Source organism: Tupaia chinensis, unplaced genomic scaffold (assembly GCF_000334495.1).
Source record: "Tupaia chinensis unplaced genomic scaffold, TupChi_1.0 Scaffold145093_1, whole genome shotgun sequence".
Classification (NCBI taxonomy): Eukaryota; Metazoa; Chordata; class Mammalia; order Scandentia; family Tupaiidae; genus Tupaia; species Tupaia belangeri.
Genome location: NW_006204954.1, coordinates 1,584,849 through 1,596,381, shown reverse-complemented (window position 1 = coordinate 1,596,381; position 11,533 = coordinate 1,584,849). Strand labels below are relative to the sequence as shown.

General features: G+C 38.4%; 1 protein-coding gene and 2 pseudogenes across 2 annotated transcripts in view; 2 read left to right on the top strand and 1 right to left on the bottom strand.

Annotated features, from left to right (window-relative positions):
* Positions 1 to 11,533, bottom strand: part of CERT1 (ceramide transporter 1) — a 145,896-nt gene that overhangs the window by 12,916 nt on the left and 121,447 nt on the right. For both annotated transcript variants that reach the window (XM_006167785.3, XM_006167784.3), the window contains 3 exons: positions 9,896 to 9,991; positions 4,037 to 4,169; positions 2,654 to 2,724 (listed from right to left, as the gene is read on the bottom strand). In XM_006167785.3, coding sequence (XP_006167847.1) covers positions 2,654 to 2,724; positions 4,037 to 4,169; positions 9,896 to 9,991 — 300 coding nt within the window. The remainder of the gene's footprint in view (positions 1 to 2,653; positions 2,725 to 4,036; positions 4,170 to 9,895; positions 9,992 to 11,533) is intronic.
* On the top strand, positions 4,910 to 5,531 carry LOC102476208 (gamma-aminobutyric acid receptor-associated protein-like 2 pseudogene; annotated as a pseudogene).
* Positions 6,928 to 7,549, top strand: LOC102476618 (ATP synthase F(0) complex subunit C3, mitochondrial pseudogene; annotated as a pseudogene).

The window sequence follows — 11,533 nt, the reverse complement described above, 5'->3', positions numbered from 1 at the left end:
GAACTAGAAATGGAAAATTTTTTGTAATGTGCATGATTGAGTCACTATGCAGTGTGTACTGGATGAGAGATTGCATATTGTGTGCTGTGATGATGCTTAGGGAAGGAATGTAAATTGAGTTACAAAAAAAAAAGTTTCAGGGAAAAAATATATATCTATTCAATGACTGCAGTAGGATATGTAGCCCCAGCTAGGTGCTACTTTATAGGATGCGTAAAGTTAGACTTGTGCTCATGGAAATGTGTGTGTCACCTGTGTTTGCTATGAGGGTATTTGGGTTGATTAGGGTCTTTGGTGATTCAATAAAATGTGGGGGGAAAACAGTATAGAAAGCAAACATAGAAACCAGCGACAGTGTGGGAGGAGAGTGGGAGACGGCAGAGGGTAAGAGATAGGGAATCAAGGATGCGGGGGGAAAAAAAGCAAAACATACAGAAAACAAGAAATGGAAGTTCATTTGCTGACAATAACATGTTTGTTGATGTGCTTGATTGAGACAATATACAGTGTAATCTGGATGGAAAATCTCATTTTGTATGCTGTAATGATGTACAGTGAATGAATGCAAATAAATAAATTGAAATAAAAAAAACTAAAAGTCCTTGTGTGTGTGTATACACACATATAAACACACATGTACATATAATTTGCCATTTTAATCAATTTTTAGTGTGCAATTCAGTGGTATTAATTACATTCACAATCCTATGTAGGCATCACCATTATTTCTGAAATTTATCAAACTCCAAACAGAAACTTGGTAAAAATTGAGTAAAAATCCCCTAATCTCCAATCTCCATAGTCCTTGGTATAGTCTGCTCAGAGACTCCAAGATTTAAAAACCAGACTTTAGAGGAAAGAAGACTGTTCTACAATCATAATCACATTTGAAAGAATTCTAAATCATTTGGATTATTACAATTTTAAGGTATGTAAGAAAAAACATACATGACATGTAACCTAGATCCCTGATTACCAGGATTGCCTACTTTTAAATGACAGAAAAATCTTTATCCTATTTAAGTTACTTTTATTTGGGATGTATGGTATGCGTAACTGAACTCAGTCCTTACTATACCACACCGTGTCTTTCCTAATTACTGAATCTAATACATAGCCAACAATTCAGTATCAATACAACACAAATTGTTTGCTAAGTGAAATGATTCATCCGATAATCACAAAATTTCATAAAGTTAATAAAAGCATTTTCGGGTAAGTATATATAGAGAGAATAATAAATGAAGATTTGGCAAATTTAAAACTAAAGAAGTTAAAAAAGATAAAAATTTACAGAATGAGAATGACTTAAATTCAACAGAAAAGTAGCTCTTGAAGATTATGTTATAAACGGGACCAGCAGATGGCATAATGGGTACATCGCTGGACTCCCACATAGTTGACTGTGGTTCAAGTCCCAGACTCGGTGGCTTAAAACACACCAGGTACATGTGCATGTGTGCCCTAAATTCTGAGAGAACGGAGGAGAAGGGATTGCAGTGTGGCCATCCCCTCAGGGGGTGACTTCTCACTTCTGTCTCTCTCTCTCTCTGGTAAGTGCATGTGCCCCATAGCAAAAATCTCTAAAAAATAACAACAACAAAACTATATTACAAAAAAAAAAATGTAAAGGGAATGATATATAGTATTATTTGATTTTTTAAAAAGAATTACTGACAATTATAACTAACTCAATTTTTGTTGCATATAAAATACATTATTTTAATACTTTTAGTTCATTTATTTATTTATTTAATTCCATTTGTTATTATTATTATTTTAAAATTTGACCAGAGATGGAGAGAGAGAGAGAGAGAGAAAGGGAAGAAAAGAAAGCAAGTTGCCAGGTCCAGGACTCAAACCGTGTTGAATTCCCATGTGGGAATCCAGTGCCTTTAACAACCACACCACCTGCCAGTCCCAACACTTTTAGTTTTAGTTTTCAATCCTAACACAATTTATATGACCCTCTCTCTCCTTTCCATCTATTGTTTACCAAAGGAATATCTTCAGTAGGTTATTTTCTAGGATCAATTATCTCCATATAATAAGGTTTTTCTGATTCTGACCTATTACTCATTTATTTTCATTACAAATTACAGAACAATTAATTGATACCTTAACATTTATTCAGTTTTAGATTTCACTGTAGATCCCAAAATCAATATGCTAAAACAGAATTTTTAAAAAAAATTTGCCCGAGGGCACAAGTGCTCACTGGCGAGACAGAGAGAAATCAAAAAGAACCCCCTCCATGGGTGATGGTCACACTACAATCACTTGTCCATTACTCTTTTTGGAATTTTGGCATGCACATGTGTGTGCCTGGCATGTTTCTTCAAAGTTTTGGGTCCAGAAGGCACACCATGCAGTCAGCCACATAGGATCCAGCAGTCTTAACCACCACAGGACTGGCTGGCTCCAGAATCGTCACTGTTACACATTTCTTGAGCTGCTACCACTCAGAATGAAGCAAAGCTCATAATGATTACACATGAGATGTCTAAGATGACAGACTGAGCTTCATAAATACATATCAAATGTCAAATATTTTGTGGCATTTAGTTTCCAGTCAAATTTTACTTCAAAGAAATTATAGATTCAAGTTTGAACTACAGTGAAATCTTTTTGGTTTGGATGGGGAGATCTTTACCTTGTGCGTTTGATAAACAATTATTGCATTATCAGCTAATGTTTCCACCACATGAAAGTTTTCTATAGTTGCTGAAATGAAGAGAATAGTATTAGTAGACAAAAAGATGTATTTCATTTTACTAGAATATGATCATTCACTTATGCTGAAAGTCAATTACAAATAGACATTATGGCAAAATAAACAGGATCTTGTCCTACATAGGCTAAATCCAGATAGAAGGTAGTGAACACTCTTTATTTGGGCTATAGATGGTAGCTGTAAGGTCTGATAACCAGGAAGTCTCATTTCCTTTTTCCAATATCTAAATTCCACAGGAAGAAAGCTGTTCTAACCACTGTATTACTTGGGTTCAAATAATTCTCTAACATTATCATTCTATCCTCCTCTCTAATTTATTGGACCTAAATAAACTGTTCTATCTAGGCTTAGGTAACTTGATTTGTGGGGGGAAAAAAAGTCAAATTGCTATGGCGTAGATGATGTTTTTGACCCAAAGGTTTATGTTTTGCAATTTGGTCCCCACTGTTATGGTACTGGGAGGTTGTGAGACCTTTAAGAGGTGAGGCCTAATATGTGGCGTTTGGATCATAGATTAATGATCATTGAATTCATGCTGTTTTGTTAAGACTCAAGGAGTTCTAAAACTCATAAGAAGGGGTTAGTTCTCACAAGAGCAGGTTGTTAGAAAAGGATCATGGATGTCCTCACTATCTCTCTCAGCACATGCTCATGACCCTCTTACCTCATGTTGTGATGGCACGTTGATTCTTTTCAGCCACCAGAATCATGAGACAAATAAATTGCTATTCTTTAAAGTCTTAGTCTTAAGTAGTTCTGTTTGCAACAAGATAGCAGACTAAGATACAGACTGACAATAATAAACATCTTAGGATGTTCAGAAGTATCTGTATTTATGAAATTTGGTGTTCAAGGAGCAGTCATGTGCACATATGCACACTAAGAACGAGTCTAAACCTACTACAGCAGGACTCATTTAGGATTTACCATGGAAACAACAGCTTAGGTAAGAGTAGATGATGAAATAGACACCTTCCATTTCAGTCCTGGTTTTTCCACTAATGAACTCTGTGGCCTCTGACAAGTCACTTGACCTATCTACATTTTACGTTATTTATATGTAAAATGAGAAATAACATTACCAACCTATGATGCAGGAAAACAGAGATGTCATACCAAATGATGCGATACAATGGGAAGTGTTTCTTATAGTGATGTGCTATAAGGTTTGATTAGTCCTCTAAATGACTCTCTAGATATTTTCTACACTGATTTGGTAAACTATAGGTCAGGTACAGAAAACCAGCTTGGATTTGACATTAAATTAAAAATAATTAGATCAAAATATATAACGATGCTTACTTTCCCAGTCATTGCGAACATCAACGTTCCAGAAGTAATTGCAGACCTCGTGTCCTGTAACTCCTTTTACTGCATGAGTAGCTTTCAAAGGATCCAGGACAATCCCGTTCTCTTCTACTTCTCTTCTGTATACCTAAAGAAGACATATTGAAAAACTGGTTTGAAAATTAAAAATCCGACCCTTAAAGTAAAAAATTAAAAGTAAACTTTTTAGCTGCTTTTTAGTTTTACTTAAAAATATCTATTTATAAAACACATTCTGCTAAAAGAAAATTTCTGATTTCAAATTATTACTATAGATAACACAAAATATTTAAAATTATGGGACCAGCAGGTGGCGTGGTGGTTAAGGTGCTGGACACTCCCACATGGTCGACCAGGGTTTGAGTCCTGAATCTGGTGGTTTGCTTTCTCACTTCCTTTCTCTTTCACTCTCACCCTTTGTCTCTCTCTGGCCAAATTACGAAATAAATGAATGAATAAATTAAAAAATAAAATAATTAAAAATATTTAAAATTACAAAGTAAACTTCAGTTGTAAACATGCACATATAATAAATGAATATCGTGAACTATTTAATATATTACTTTAAATTAGGCATTATGGGTCAGCTGATGGTGTGGTGGTTAAAGTAGCTAGATCATGGCTGAGTAAGGTTCAAGTCTAGACTTGGCAGCTTGAAAAACACGCTAGGCATATGTTTTTTTTGCATGCCCCAAATCCCAAAAGGAGGGATGAATGAGAAGAGATTTGGTGTGGTTATCCCCCATGGGGGGGTACTTTCGCCCTATCCCCCTTACTATCTCCTTCTACAGTGAGCACATGTGTCCTGTAGCAGATTAAAAAATAGGTAGTTGTTGGCATCACCGCCTCTGCCATTGTTGTGGTCAGTGTACAAAGCTCCGCGGCTCCAAGAGCTGGGTCCATCCTCTGTTCCCTGCCTGCATGAAGTGGATTTTCAAGGAGAACAACTTGCTGGAACACAGATGTGTGGAATCTACGAATATCTGAGAGAAATACCTGACTGGTTTCTGGTGATTGCGGAAAAAGTCTCAGGCTCTCAGATGGTTGACACTGACAAATGGAAGTACTTGGTTCCATTTGACATCACTAGATCATCAAGTAAAGGATCCAGCTTCCTTCTGAAAAGGCGATCTTTCTGTTTGAGGATAAGAGAGTTCCACAGTCCAGCCTAATTATGGGATAGCTTTACGAGAAGGACAAGGATGAAGACGGATTCTTGTACGTGGCCTGCAGCTGAGAAAACACTTTTGGCTTCTGAGAGTCAGTGCTGGGCTAGGTGCACCATTCTTATGCACATAGAAAATAGCTGGCCATTTTCAGTTATGATACCAGACCCTCTGCACATAGACCTCTTAGTGCATTTATAACTGGATTTGCTTAATATATTAAAAGGTTTTATTTCCTAAGGCTAGTAAATTATCATAGAGTTTTTTTTTTATTTTTTATTTTTTTGAGAGGTTTTTTCGCTATAGGGCATGTGCACTCGCCAGACAGACAGAGACAGAGAGACAGAAAGCGAGAAATCACCCCCCAGGGGGGATGGTCACGCCGCAATCCCTTCTCCTCCATTCTCCTCTTGGGATCTTGGGCACACATGCACATGCGCCCAACGTGAGTTTTAAGTCACCGGGCCCGGGAAATGAACCGCGGTCGACTACTTAGGAGTCCAGTGACATAGCCATTACGCTAACTGCTGGTTCCCAATTATCATAGAGTTTTGAGTTTTTCTTTGTGTACTGTCCTCATGCTATACTCTCCAGGGAACCTGTTCCTCTTAGAATCATATTTAATGAAGATATTTCCATATTTGAAGATATTGCTACATTAAGTGAGGAAGGTGTGGTATTAAAATGAAAGGGAAGGAGATGATGAATTTATTCTGAATTATGTTTGAAGTGTTAGATGGCTAAGTATTAAAAGCATCCAAATTAAATCCTTAGCAATCAGACCAGATTTTGCCAATGGCCAATCATGTTGGACTGAGCTAATCTGTTTCTCTTTCTGAAACTATTAAGGTAAATGATTATCAATAAAACTTCCTTTTATACGGACCGGGTGGTTAAACTCATGCTGGGTGCGTGTGTGTGCATGCCCAAGATCCTGAGAGGAGAATGGAGGAGAAGGGACTGTGGTGTGGCCATCCCCCCCGGGGGGTGATTTCTAGCTTTCTATCTCTCTGTCTCTCTGTCTTTCTGGCATGTGCCCTATAGCAAAAACCTCTCCAAAACAAAAGCAAAAACAACTCTCTAAAAGAAGAAAAAAAAACTTCCTTATATAAAGACAAAATCAAACAAAAATAAATAAACTAGGCATTAGTTACCAAACATTCTCAAAGACTGATAACATGGCTAAGAAGGTCAAATAAGACTGGTTAAAACTACAATCTCCTTAAGGATACTGATTTAAGGCTGCTTTGCTCAGTACTGTATCCTTAGCATCTAGAACAGTATCTGAAACAGAGTAGGCATTCAACTATTTGTTGAATCAATAACTGAAAGCTAAAATAGCAAAAAGATTATAAATGGGCCTACTCTGCTTTAAATGCTGGGGCTGTGTACCTTAAGTACTGAGAGAATGAATTATTTCAAAGTTATAGAGTCTGGTACTTTAGAGAACTCTGTGATAAGTTCTTTTTAGAAATGAAGGAATGTGTGTATTGGGGGAGAATGAGCTTTCAATTTATGAAATGACTATGGAGGCAAGACACTGTATGTTTTTCAGTTTGTTTGTTTCCTTATGGGTTTTTTGCCATAGGGTGCGTGTGCTTTTAAGAGAGAGAGCCCACTCCTTCGACCTCTGCTGCCGTAGCTGCCGCCGCCACCTCCCGAGAAGAGAGTGGGAGAGGAGCCCACGACACTTGTCATCCGAGTCCTCTAGCCACGCCTCCCCAAAGTATGTAAGATGTTCGCCTGCGCCAAGCTCACCTGCTCCCCCGCTCTGATCCGAGCTGGATCCAGAGTTGTGTACAGACCAATTTCTGCATCAGTGTTACCGCGACCTGAGGCAAGGACTGGAGAGGGCTCTATGGTATTTAATGGGGCCCAGAATGGTGCCTCTCAGCTAACCCAGAGGGGATTTCAGACCAGTGCAATCAGCAGAGACATTGATACTGCTGCCAAATTTATTGGTGCCGGTGCTGCAACAGTAGGAGTGGCTGGTTCTGGTGCTGGTATTGGAACAGTCTTTGGCAGCCTTATCATTGGTTATGCCAGAAACCCTTCGCTGCAGCAGCAACTGTTCTCCTATGCTATCCTGGGATTTGCCTTGTCTGAAGCTATGGGTCTCTTTTGTTTAGTGGTTGCTTTCTTGATTTTGTTTTTTATGTAACAGAAATTACTGCTTGAAATATTGGCATACATATTAATTAAGGATGTAATTCTGTGTATTTTACTGTGGCCCCAAAAACTAGTGTTGGTGTCATGGAAATGTACGTTATTTCCAAAGTCATTTCATTAAAGTTAAGAACTTTAAGAGAGAGAGAGAGAGAGAGATTATTCTTAAGTGGGGATGGCCACATCACATCCTTTCTCCACCAGTCTCCTGGGGTTTTGGGCATGCTTGTACATGTGCCCGGTGTGATTTTAAAGCCTCTGGGTCCGGGTCTGGAACTGTGGTCAGCCATGTGAGAGCCCACAGCCTTAACCACGCCACCTGCTGGCCCCCCACAGTGTATCTTTTACAAACTCTCACCAACCTACATTCTTTTACATGTTTATTTATAGTACTGGGACCACCATTTTCCCAGACTGAAAGATCCAGACTTTTGATTCCTGCCCTCATAGTTCACATAGCTATTAAGTTTATTACTAATCTTCTCCATAATATCCAACAGTCTGAATTTTCTACTGTTGCTTACCTGTTCTGGTTAGGCTTTCATCACCTTATGCCTGATAATCTTAAGTGTTCTTCTTGGTCTCAGTTTCTTCCCTATCTGCTTAATTTTTCTAAAATGAAACTGTGCATACAGTGGCTAATCGATTGCTCCACACAGTACACTATATTCCTTAGTGGGTTACATTACACTCCCCATAGTCTAGCCCGGATTTCTCTCTCTAATGCTGTGAGCTGTATGAACACTTATTCTCTACTCTTCATTTCAGGTACATGATCACTCCTGGCCTTTCCTCATTCTCTTCTCTTTAGAGGAGAAGCGGCCTTATCAGTCACTTGTGAGCACGGGAGAGAAAATAAGGCAGACCTGGACTAAGCCCCTTCTCTGCAGAAAGCATGTGACTTGCTCCTGTAGACAAGACCTATGATTGTCTAGCTATGTCAGAACAATTCGTTCAACTGTGAAGTAACATATTAGCAAGACTTTGTGGCAGCTGATCTAAAAGCTGTTCTCTCCGATCAACTTAATCAGAAATCAAGTGAACATTCTTATATTTCATTGTCTGTCTCTTCTGTCTTACTTCTTAATTTGTTTTCTAATCAAGAGGAGAGGGACTCCCAGTCTATAATACTATACCTTACTTGCTGTACTTGCTGAAGTAAGTCTGGATAACAGAAGTCTATTCAAAAGTCCTGAATAGGAAACTTGCTTTCAAGTTTTTACTCAATTATTTCATGTCTAAATGCCCTTACCTCACCTCTGTCTCAACCTTGTTTCCATTTTTAGATAGATTCAAATGCTTCTCCTTGTTGTAAAACAATCTAATTGTTTTGGATCATAGAGCCTCTTTCTTTTCTAACCTTCTCTACTACTCATCTATGTTCTTCATTCAGTATATTATCAGATGGGAGTCAATACATTATCAAATGGAGGCAAGTATCTTTTTTCCCCCTTTTTACTGGAGGGCCAGGCTGCTCTCCAGAGAGAGAGAGAGAGACAGAGACAGACATAGACACAGACACAGAGTGAGGGAGAAAGCACCCCTCCCCTAAACTGTAGTGTAGTTACACTGTAATCTCTTTTCCTCCATTTCTCCATCCTGTCAGGATTTTGAGTGCATGCGCATGCAACCAGCATGTTTTTCAAGCTGCTGAGCTGGGATTCAAACTGTGGTTGGCCCTGTGGGATCCAACTGCCTTAACTACCATGCCACTTAACTGGAGCCAACTTGATCTTATTTTCTATTTCTTTTTTTTGGAGAGGTTTTTGTTACAGGGTGCGTGTGCTCACCAGACAGACAGAGACAGAGAGACAGAAAGTGAGAAATCACCCCCTCCAGGGGGGATGGTCACGCCGCAATCCCTTCTCCTCCATTCTCCTCTCAGGATCTTGGGCACGCATGTACACACACCAGGCGTGGGTTTTAAGCCACTGGGTCCGGGATTTGAACCACGGTCGAGTACGTGGGAGTCCAGCGACATAGCCATTATGCTAACTGCTGGTCCCTTATTTTCTATTTCTTATGTTTAGGGATGTTAATAAGATTAGCTGACCAATGTCTAAACATCAGAAAAGATGTAGTGAGAGAAAGGACAAGAAGAGAGTCCAGACCAAAAAGGTAGAGAACAAAGTGACATTTAGATACAATGGTCAGTGCATTCTGCATATAATATAAGTCAGAGATACAGAAATATCCAAATAGAGGGCCATGTACTAATTGTGGCCCATTTATACCTATACCTCCAAATTTTATTTATACTATGGCCTAGGCAAACAGAATGGTTGCCATATATTTAATATTATGATTATAAAGAAATTGGTAAAAGTCCAATCAAGGAAACAAAAAGACTTTATTTCTCAATATCTGGTGTTTCTTTCATCATATGTAATGATTTGTTTTTAAGTAATTTGAAATTTCTCTATTTACTTACATATTAATAGCAATTATAACATGACTAAAACAGAGCTACACTTAGCAACCTGTAACATTCAGTGGGAATTACCTTCATTTCTCCTTCTTCTACAACCAACTGCCAATTGGCATCTCCACCTACATCCTGTAATGAATAAGTCATGTGGTTCTGCACCATTTCTTCAACCTTGAAAAGAAAAATAAAGCCATAAGAATACACACTCGATAGCTACACCATAATCTCTAAAACGATATGGGATTCAGTTTACTTCAGTTTAGAAATGGTACTCTAAGAAAGGTAAGTAACCAAATACAAAAAGGTTAGTAGGCTTAATATGGCATTGAAAGCTTAGTCCACCTTCCAGATACCCAGGCTAGCGACAGGAAGGAGAAAGGCAGTGAAGGAAGATGCCTCGACTCAACTAACACAGATTGGCCTAGTGTACATCCATGGACCAAAATAACTACTCTGAAAAGAAAAAAAAATCCTTTACCATAAAATACATAGATGATGTCTTAAAGCATAAAATCATGGGAGGGGCACGAAAAATCATCTAGTCCAGAGTTCTTATATTTAAGACTATGTAGAGATATCAGAGCTTTAGGACCAGCAGATGGCATAATGGCTACGCTGCTGGACTCCCATGTAGTTGACCGCGGTTTGAGTCCCAGACCCGGTGGCTTGAACTCACGGTGGGCATGAGATTGTGTATGCGTGCCCATGATCCCATAGGGAGAGCGGAGGAGAGGGGAATGTGGCATGGCTATCTCCCCTGGGAGGTGATTTCTCATTTTCTGGCGAGCGCACATGCCCTACAGCAAAAACCTCTCAAAAGAAAGTTAAAAAAAAAAGAGATATCAGAGTTTGCTATTTGTCAAAACTTTCGCCTAAAAAGGTGACAGAATTTTCCATGTTTCACTGATAAACTCTTTTATCATTAATATAAACCAACTTAAAAGTAACCAGACCCCTATTTATTTGATTCCCATTGTGCTCTGAATTCTTTCAGGGATAATGTAACACTCACTTATGCATCACGTATACATTATCCCTGTTCATTCTTTCTACTAAATTTACAACTAAATTTCTTTCTTTAAAAAAATATTTATTTATTTAATTCCACTTATTATTATTATTATTTCTTTTAATTTGACCACAGACAGAGAAAGAGAGAAAGGGATAGTGAGAAAGCAATCTGTCAGGTCTGGGACTTGAACTGTGGTCGACCATATGAGAATTCAGCGCTTTTAATCACCACACCACCTGCCAGCCCCATATAACTAAATTTCTTTTGCTGAAATTTAAATGCAACCTAAGCCTTTAACTATCACAAATTACTCTTTTTTAAAAAATAATTATTTATTTTATTTATTCATTCATTTATTTTTAGTTTTGATCAGAGAGAGACAGAGGGTGAGAGAGAGAGGAAGTGAGAAAGCAGGCCACCAGATTCAGGACTCGAACTCTGGTCGGCCATGTGGGAGTGTTCAGCGCCTTAACCACCATGCCACTTGCTGGTCCCACAAATTACTCTTACACATCTTATACAAATAAGCAAAGAAGTGTTGAATATTTTCTACTACCAGAATCCCTGATCAGATTTACTGGTAAGATTTCACATGAGTACTCTTTGGGAAGTCTTCCATTTTGAAACATATTTTTAAACAGAACCAAAGTGATAAAAAGGATTGTGGAAACAACATAATTTTGTTTTATGCAATAAACATT